This window comes from Lupinus angustifolius, chromosome LG13 (assembly GCF_001865875.1).
Source record: "Lupinus angustifolius cultivar Tanjil chromosome LG13, LupAngTanjil_v1.0, whole genome shotgun sequence".
Classification (NCBI taxonomy): domain Eukaryota; kingdom Viridiplantae; phylum Streptophyta; class Magnoliopsida; order Fabales; family Fabaceae; genus Lupinus; species Lupinus angustifolius.
Genome location: NC_032021.1, coordinates 2,304,323 through 2,314,115, shown reverse-complemented (window position 1 = coordinate 2,314,115; position 9,793 = coordinate 2,304,323). Strand labels below are relative to the sequence as shown.

Below are 9,793 nucleotides of genomic sequence, written 5' to 3'. Positions count from 1 at the left end.
CTTAGTTATGTCTGTAAATTGATCATCCTCTATATACACACACACACGCATGATGAGAGGCATTCCAAAAAGTAACAGCATACTGGATGACCATAATTTCTGATGAACTGTATGCTTGACAAATGACTATTTGTGTTACCACCTTGAACAAAAAAAGAAACTGAATATATGGCAGTTTAACATAAGAATATGGCCAAATCTTTAGGTTCAGATGTTCCTCTACCTGATAAGGTTGCTATAGGATATACTAGGTAAGATAATTTTTGGTTACCAACATGTTTCACTTATCTTGTTCTTTGTTTACAAATCTATAAAAAGCCTCAATCCTCTGCAAGGGGCAGGGGCATAGAACTACTGTTTAGAAGACAAACCACCAAAATCATACAAGAAGAGTAGTGCAATGCAGTATTTAAACGATATACAATATTCAAAGTCACCTTCCCTCAGATTTCACCAACTGAGAGAATACCTTACTCATAGAAACACCAGACAGATCATCTAGGCTTGAAGCTTCAAATTGTGCAGCAGTAACACTCGCTTCGTGGTCGAAATCGTTGATTTGGGGAGAGAGTTCACCAATCATATTGGTGCTGTTTTCTTCAGGATCACCTTGAACAAGAGCCTCTTGAAGTTGTAGAGCATACTCCAAATTCCACAACACATCTCCCATAGAAGGTCTATCTACACCGTAATCAGCCAAGCATTTTTCAGCAGTTTCTCCGAACTTCCTAAGAGAGTCTGGTCTGATTTTCCCTGCAAGTGTTGCGTCTATAATTTGATCCAATTGCCCTCTTTTCTGCCATTTCATTGCCCATTCTGCCAAGTTAACCATTTCTCTTGGAAGTGATGGATCTATAACAGGTCTAGCACAAAGAACCTCAAACAGAACTACCCCAAATGAATACACATCGGACTTTTCTGTTAATTGTTGCCTCCTGAAATACTCAGGATCAAGGTATCCAAAACTCCCTTTAACAGCCGTGCTTACATGCGTCTGATCAAGTTCAGGCCCGGTCTTTGATAACCCAAAATCAGCAACTTTGGCCATAAGATTCTCATCAAGCAATATATTTGCAGACTTCACATCACGGTGAATAACTGCTTTAGCATAACCAGTATGAAGATAATGAAGTCCTCTAGCTGCTCCAATGCATATATCAAGTCTCTCCTTCCAACTTAAGTTTGGGAGACCTGAACCATACAGATGACTCTTGAGTGTTCCCTGCTCCATATATTCATATATCAAGATCATTTCATTCTTTTCATCACAATAACCAATCAACGAAACTAGATGGCGATGGCGGAACTGAGATAGCATTTCAATCTCGGTTCGGAATTCAGCAAGCCCCTGCTGGGACCGAGGATTACCCCTCTTAACTGCGACTTTGGTGCCATCACTTAATTCTCCCTTATACACTTTACCAAAACCACCTATGCCAATAACCCAACTCTCATCAAAATTGTTTGTAGCCTCCTGAACTGCTGCAAAAGGGATACGATACCCGAAGTTTGAAGCAGCACTTGCAGTTGTGCCACTAGAATATTTACTTCCCATGGTGTGAGAAGTTCCATCATTGATAGATAATGGAACCCATGTCTTTGAATGCCCTTGTCGCGCCAACCGTCTTCTTTTCCTGCATAGTACAAAGAAAAATCCAACCAAGACCACTGCAATAAATGCTCCAACACTCACCCCAGCTATGATGCCAACTTTCTTAGAATTTGAACCAGAAGTACTAGACAGAGTGACAGCTGCTGCTGCACTGAGACTGCTCATAGAGTTGTTCATTTTCATGATCTCGAGCCCATTCAAAATGGCATTAGGATAATCACTATTTAGAGCAGAAGGGCCAATACTCACAAGTATTTTATTGCTAGTGGTTGGGGCTGAAACCAAATCCTTATAATATGGAGTAGCTAAAACATTATTATTTATTATACTAAGATCAAGATCCTTTGCAGCCAACCAGGAATCAATGTATATATTGAAGTAGAGTTCATTAAGACCTTTACTGACTATATCACATAAGTGAAGTCTAACAAGGTACTGAAATCCGGGTTCCACATCAAACTGCCAGGTGACATTGAAATTACTACGCGGATCATTGTTCGAGTTCATCTCTGTCAGTGTACCATAGATAGTTGGTGGAGCAGTGTTCTCTGTTGGCCCTCCCTTTACATATTTAACAGCGCCGATATTTGAAACATTAGAGGCAAGGTTAGGTTGTATGAGGAAGCTTTGATCAGGAATCCAAGTTCGATGAAGGGTGTCATTGCCAGGTGACACAGTTGGACCGCCCATGTTAACCCTGAAAACTGTTTCCAATGCCTGTGTCAACAAGCCAGAATAGCTTGCTAACGGATTTAAGGTGAAAGCATCATCAACAATCAGGTCATCAGGGACTGAAACAACTTCAATTGCATTCACGAAAGCAATGGAATTGTCCGAAGGGGTAAATGTGATCACAAGGGTGTCTGAGGTGACATTTACTAAGTACTCTTTCATAATAGGATTTTTCTGCACGCTGAAGTTACTCAGAAGGATGTTAATTTGGGTGGCAACAGCAAAGTTTGCAGTACTTAAATTGTATTTCTCATACGAAAATGAATAGAAATAAAGGCGGATCCAATGTCTCCCCTTATGGTTAATTTGAAATGTGTACTTCGAGGATTCAGTGAAAACTCTTGCAGTTTGATAGAGAGGCGAATCATCACCGGCCGAACTAATTGATGTCAAGGAGGTGCTAGCAAGAATGTTTTGTTGGGTGGAAAGGAAATTCTTAAAGAAGTTATCAGCTGCGAAATTTCGGGTACCAACTGAGGTATTGTGAGGTGCTCCACAGTCTATAAGGTAATTGTCTATAGGAACAAAGTTTGCAGAAAAACATAACAATGGCAAGATTGACAAGGCACAAATGAACAAGCCAATTTCTTTGCAATCCCACATATCTATGAATTCAAAGAAAGCCACTGAGAATGATGTATTTTCTTTTATCTTTCAAAACTTTATCTTTACCTAAAAAAGGAAGCAATAAACTAATCATCAATCACAAAACCAAAGAGCTAAATAAAGAACTAGAAATAGAATATAACTGAAGAGTGAAGAGTGAAGATGGCACCTTTAAATTTAACACCTTCAGAGCTCCTCCACCAAAACCCAGAAACACTCAAACTATAAAGCAGAAGAGAAATCTGAAGTACCCTTTTGTTATATTGAAAGGAATTCAATGAAAATGATGAAAGGAGAAAATCAAAAGCTAGTTCATGAGGACAAGCTGGTATAAACTGATGACAGCACAAAACAAAAAAGCATGTCCTAGATTCTTTGTTGCACCAATTTTATTTTATTTTATAAGAAATAAAGATATATAAAAGAAAAAAAAGGCTGAAACATGGTCAAAACTCAAAGGGGCGGTGCAAGATTGAAATACATGTGAAGCCATGATTGAATCTCATGTGGTCTTAATGGAAAAATAAATATTGAAAGGAAATAAATTAAGAGAGGTGAGTTGGTAACTCGCTGAAAAGCAATAAAAGAAGGAGTTAATGATACAGTTATGTAATGATATTACCAAGGAGTGTAATGTAACGGATGAATGTTTATAGTATATTGGTCAGCATAAATTATTTTATAAAGTTTAATATATTATTTATATCATCAATCGTCAATAATAATTAACACATGGATAATTAAAGATGAATTTACAATATACAAAATTCTTATATTATATTTATATATATGGAATCTTTTTCATGTTTATACTTAAACCATTGCTGCACAATGCTTATGCTTCTTTCTGCATGTGAGACTGTGTATCATTGAACCGTAAAAGGTTGGTAAAGTCATGTTTATACTTGTTATGTTTTGATGGAGGATAACAAAGGTTTCTTTAAAACATATTATGAATTACAACAAATTTCATTATTATGCTTATTATTTGTTGTAAAAAATAAAAAAATGTACTAATAGATATTATTTTAATTAAGGTATTGTTGAAGAAATGAATGTTGTCCAGCACTGATAGCTTAATAGTTGAGCCAATTTTCATTGGTCTGTTTTTCTCTAAGATGTTTATGACACTCTTTTTTCCCTTACTTCTTTTCTAATTATTCAGTCACAATAGTTGATACTTTTCACAGAATTCTAATGATAAGACATTCACATTTGTAGTTGTTCATGTAACTTCTTGAAACAGCATAATATTATTGGTAAGTGATTTGTAATTATTATTGTAAATATAAAAGCAGCTTCTAAAAATCAGCAAATGTACCAAATGTGCTGGTTTTAGCATAAACAGGAGGAAAAAAATTATGTTTGTGTTGAAGACAAAAAGGCAATAAAACAAAACAGAATTACTGTATTGGTGTGGCTTGCATTAGATAGAGAAGGAATCTGCAGAACAAGAGAAACAGGAATACAACACTGATTCAGCATGTCTTATGTGACCTTGATCTGGTCATTCAGACAAAGCGGGTATGAAGTTCTCAATTTGGTCATTATGGGGTTGTTCGATGTTCGATCCATGTAACCGACCTCATCTAGTGCGATAAAGGTTTTAAATGTCTCCACATACAATGACTATTTCTTTTATAGAGTGGAAGTAAGGAGAGTACATATTTTTTGGCAATGAGACTATTCATTGACTAAGCATATTATTAACAGTAGGCCTAGCCATGTAATATACAATGGGAAGCTTCACTCTAGTTGGATATAGATCCACCAGGTCCTGGAAAAAAGAGTGCAAGTGAAAAAGAGAACAAGGCTATGTACTTCTAAATTGCATACATTTTCTTAAATTCATTGTTTGGTATCTCAGAATCTGACATAGGCACCGACACTGAAAAAGACCTTGACCTGCTTCCCATGGAAGATTTCCGAATGCTCCTCAGGTTCGAGGCCTCAATGCGGTGCCTAATGACCCAATAACACATGATGCCTAATGTTGTAGCCATTATAGTTGTGCCTATAATGGTTACTGCAATAGCTAACCACTTCTCATCCTTCCCGACCACAATAAACGACAATGCCAAGAAGGCCACTGAAATTAGTACACAAGCCAACCACATCAGCTTGTTAATAATAGCCATCATCTGCTTCTTTGCTTTGCTTTCTATAACCACAACTGAAGTTTGCACCACCACGACCGCCAGAGAAATGAAGAGGGCAATGGAATCAAATACAAAGAAAATAAGAAATGGAGCTTTTGGAGCTATATTTGCTTCACCAAGGGTCATCCCCGGAGGGATATCTTTAGGGTCATCAACAAATTGGCCAGGAACTGTGAAAATAGCAGCAAATGCAACAGTGGCAATGAGGACCGCAACTACAGTAGTGGAGTTGATTGCATTGTTAAGTCCTTCAGCATGCATTTTGTTGAGACGTTTGGCGATTCCTTGAACACGTTTTCTAGTTTGGCGAGTGTGTTCCAACTGGTAATGGACTTCATGCTTTATGTCACTGACAGTTTGTTTCAATTCACGGGCTGTAGCCGTTGTTGGCTGAGGTTTTATAGCTTTTGCACTTTGAACACCGTGTTCCAACAAAATTGCTTTAGCATCAGAGCTCCCACTTTTTTCAGCAGTGTCTAATGCAGTTTCACCCGATCTATTAACCACCTTTGCATCTGTTTCCTTCTGTCCAAGAAGCAATTTAACAATCTGCACAAACACAGACTAAGTTCAGCCTCTACCCTTAGTCCACTAATTTTGAAACAGATATTAATATTATCAAATAAAACTTTCGACCCAGACTTGTCTTATATTCTTATCTAAAACAATAACTTTATTTTGTGATAGCAGTTCATCTGCATGAAAGCATCTTGAAGATGATTTGGATCCGGGAAATTATTCAAATAAAAAATCTTGTAAAATTTGACTCCTCAGTTTGTGCTATGAAGAGCATACGTCAGACTTTTATGCAATGAACATAAACAGTTCAAGAGCCGAATTAAGCAATTAGTCATAACAACTTCCAAATGTTGGCCAAATGTATAACTCAAGATACATAAGATGATTGTTTCCAAAGTGATGAGCCAAATATAGTAAAAGAAATTGGACTTACACTGTTACACATCCTTTGTTTTCATGTATTAATAAAGGTTATAGACTCGTATTTTAAACTACCAAACACAAGGGTAAAGCGCTTTTCATGATGTGGAAGAAATCATTCAATATGCCATGTGAAAGTTTTAGCGCAGTTATGCCAAGCATAGTATAATTACCTGAGATCTGCCCTTCCTGGTTGCTATATGCAATGAGGTGTTACCCTTATTATCAACCATGTTTATTGTTGAGGGATCAGCTTTTATCAACTCCTCCACCACCTCAAGACTCTGTCCCTTCACTGCCATGTGAAGCGCTGTCTGACCCTTCTTATCCGTCCTCGTCGCAACCCCAGGCTCCTTCTCGAGAATTGCTTTCACAACCTCCAGATGTCCATTTCTCGCAGCAGAATGTAAAGCAGTTTTCCCATTACTTCTAGCAATGGTTGCAAGGCTACTTCCTGCTTCTAATAGAAATTTGACTATCTCAATATGCCCTTGTGTTGCAGCCGTGTGCAAAGCCGTGGTGTTTGATGGATCCACGGTCATTGACAACTCGGGATGAGCATTCATAAGGATCTTCAGTACATCTGCAATACGGAAAACAGAACTGAAAAAAGTGAATACCGTTAAAATCAAACGAAGAAAAAAAACAACTACATTCAAGAGTGAGGACTAACATACCGAAATGTCCTTGTTTAGCAGCAATATGGAGTGCATCAAAACCATTCCTTGCTTTAATTCCAGCATCAGCAAGATCATAATATTGAATCAACTCCCTAACCATATCAACATGACCGTATTCAGCGGCAACATAAAGTGCTGTTTCTCCAGCTTGATTCTGCTTTGCCAATAATTTACGCACTTCACCCTCATCGGCACCAGAAAGTGTATCCTTAATTACATCCAAATTTCCTGCTCTGGCTGAGGAGTGTAAAGGTGTATCATCCCTCTTTCCTGTCAATTGTTTGGTCATTTTTTTCCTAGGGGTGTTCCCTGACACGGCTTGTGGCGGCGCCATCAGATTCACAAACTTAATGAATCCCCTCTCTACTGTTCTTCACTCTAAGAAGTTATATAACAACCTTCTTTTCTTCCTTCCAGCAAAAACCCAAATCAACACAACCATCTTTCATCCCGAATAATAATTATCATCTCCTTGAAGCAACTCAAAGGAGAGATAATTCAAATCATCACAAAACAAATCAATATCTTAAAGACAGGTTCTTATCTCTCATGCCTTGTTGAAACTTATTATTCCTCTTCCTGTCTCCAGAATCATTGTCATGGTCATAAAAAGGGGTTAAAACCATTCCACCAATATATAATGTTATAACTTTTTTATTGTATTTTCTTCCTTTTCTGGAAAGAGTAAAAAGGGCAAGGGAATAATTGAATAAAGTTTTAACTTTTAGAAAAAAAGCTGCATAATTGATTAAAAACCCATATCTGGGTTCAAGCATTCATCAAATCATTATGTGAAAACCAAGAGGTTAGAGTTTGAAGGAAGAAACTCACCTTATTGTGTTCTACTTCTTCTACCACCATGAATATGATTAATGATTGAGATTAAAGAATAACTTTGAAGGAGCTTGGCCAAACACCCTGAAATAAACATTTGGTATGAATAATCTGAGAAAGCCAATGAATATTTTGAAAGGAAAATGAAGTTAGAAGAAGAAAAGAAGGGAAAACAATAAAACATAAACATAGTAATAATATTAGATGTTAAGGATTAAGAATTAAGACATACTTTTTTTATGTAAGAATAAAAAACAGAGGCAGGGATATGATTATGTAAATGAATGGAACTCGAAAGTATGATTGAGAATTTAAAATGAGAAAATAAGAAAGTGGTGATAACCAATAGTGGTGGCCATTGAAGGACAACCATTGGACCATAAACGAATATGTCAAATGAATAGCAACATAAAATGACAGAACCACGCGCACTTTGATTCCCACTGCCGCAAGTGCACTCGCTTTCGTTTGACGAGATAGTTTTCCCGTTGACTCTCCTAGCATCACTATATACATGAGAAATGTAAGGAGGGAGCATTTATGCATTTAATACTCCATTCAATGTAAAATTATTTAAAAATTAAATTTTATCTTAAATATTTTTTTTCAACTAATCGCAATTATAATACATAGAGTAACACTTATTATTATTATGGGACAACGAATGTGCATTCATGTGAAGGGAGATAAATATCTCTCTTTATTCTCTTTCTCCTTAATTAAACTTTATTAATTTCACTATTTTTTTATATTTTTCAATGTGATTCATAAAGTTAACTAATAAGGGTAAAGTATCATATACTTCTAGTTTATAACTGCCTCATAACTTCTGGAATGAGCCATTGGAACCAAAAGTTGAGAGTTGATAAGTTAAATTGTTGAATCATTAGTATTTGACATTAGTTCATAAGGTACTTATTATAAGTAAAATGAAATAAGCCTCTAACTTATAAACCCATAAACTATCTAGCTTATTAAATATGAGTTGTGAATTCACAACCTATGAAAATAAATTCATTTACCAAACACCAGCAACTTATTTATTATTTCTATTAATTAAGCTAGTTAACTAGTTAATGGTATTAATTACCAAACAAACTCTATATTATAGCATGAGTTGAAATAAATGGAGATACTTTTGTAGTTATAGTTATTTGCAGCATAATCAAATTTGTTTTCAAAACTCTAAATTGTATTTAAAATTAGTTAGTTGGACGGTGAAAGATTATTACATGTGTGTAGTTGATGCATTAATGGGCAAGACTTAAAAGGGAACTTCCACTAGTGGTTGACCCTGGTCAACTTTTGTTTTAAGTGACACAAATCCAAACTTTGCATTAGGTATAAATCTTATGGTCTACCATCAAATTCAACTACTTATAAAGAAGGCAATAGATAGATATACCCAACCAATGTTATCTCATAAATGTAATTTATAATCTTCCACTCACATGGTTAATAGGTGACTTCAAGGGAAAAGCACACCAATTAGTTAATGAAATCATACATTCTCAAAGTTTGATGAGATCATATTCTATGGTTCCTTATATAAGAAGAGTGATATTCTAGAGCAAATTCTGTTATATACAAGATAATGATAAAGATGTTAAAGTATTCTCATTAGATATCAATCAAAACTCGAGTTAAATAATCAAAACTAAAAATAGTAAGAGGAGATAATTATTTATTGTTTATCCCGATTATTTCAGAAAATATAATATTAAGTAATTTTTTGAAATTTATGAAATTAATTTATATTTTAATTATTGGAGTTTAAGAAAAATACATTTTAAATTGAATTAAATTATTTTTTGAAGTTAATGTAAAAATATAAATATATATTCTATATTTAACATTATAATTTATAATGAATATGTAAAGAACAAAATTTCTAGTTACTTTACAATTTCTTGATTGGAAGTTTTTTTCCCACCTAGGTGAAACTATAAAATTCATTCATAATATTTTTTTTATAATATATTGGCAATAACATAGTTAAGGATATCAAAATGAATAATTATTTATGAGGAAATTAAAAATATCACATCTGAATATATTAAACAAAATTTTTTCTCTTATAAATTTACTTTATTAAATATATTCTTGTCCCAGAACATACACTATAAATATTCATTATAGTCTATAACAACCAGCACCCACTTCATTCATGGACATAACAAGTAGCACACCCATATTCAATTATTATTTAAATTAATGCTTTATTTTAAAAT

The 9,793-nt window shown here is 35.0% G+C and overlaps 2 protein-coding genes across 4 annotated transcripts; both read right to left on the bottom strand.

The window, feature by feature from the left end:
- On the bottom strand, positions 191-3,486 carry LOC109325454 (receptor-like protein kinase HERK 1). 3 transcript variants are annotated; one of them, XM_019557839.1, is made up of 2 exons: positions 3,120-3,486; positions 191-3,016 (listed from the first exon to the last, which is right to left on the bottom strand). In XM_019557839.1, exon 2 carries the CDS (start codon positions 2,945-2,947, stop codon positions 434-436), a length of 2,514 nt encoding a protein of 837 aa, XP_019413384.1. In that variant the 5' UTR covers positions 2,948-3,016; positions 3,120-3,486; the 3' UTR covers positions 191-433. The 3 variants fall into 3 exon arrangements, with proteins under 3 accessions (XP_019413384.1, XP_019413383.1, XP_019413385.1); XM_019557838.1 differs by having other exon boundaries at positions 191-2,949; XM_019557840.1 differs by having other exon boundaries at positions 191-2,525; positions 3,120-3,481.
- Positions 4,618-7,652, bottom strand: LOC109325455 (ankyrin repeat-containing protein At5g02620-like). Its single transcript, XM_019557841.1, has 4 exons — positions 7,560-7,652; positions 6,726-7,307; positions 6,222-6,631; positions 4,618-5,658 (listed from the first exon to the last, which is right to left on the bottom strand). The coding sequence occupies exons 2-4, from the start codon at positions 7,060-7,062 to the stop codon at positions 4,774-4,776; spliced, it is 1,632 nt and encodes a 543-aa protein (XP_019413386.1). The 5' UTR covers positions 7,063-7,307; positions 7,560-7,652; the 3' UTR covers positions 4,618-4,773.

Excerpts from the sequence above, each read along its gene's own strand:
- LOC109325454 (XM_019557839.1), bottom strand. The coding sequence starts at position 2,947 with ATGTGGGATTGCAAAGAAATTGGCTTGTTCATTTGTGCCTTGTCAATC.
- LOC109325455 (XM_019557841.1), bottom strand. The coding sequence starts at position 7,062 with ATGGCGCCGCCACAAGCCGTGTCAGGGAACACCCCTAGGAAAAAAATG. Across the intron at positions 6,632-6,725 it reads TGCTAAACAAGGACATTTCG|ATGTACTGAAGATCCTTATG; the intron begins GTATGTTAGTCC and ends TCCGTATTGCAG. Across the intron at positions 5,659-6,221 it reads CCAGGAAGGGCAGATCTCAG|ATTGTTAAATTGCTTCTTGG; the intron begins GTAATTATACTA and ends GTGTTTGTGCAG.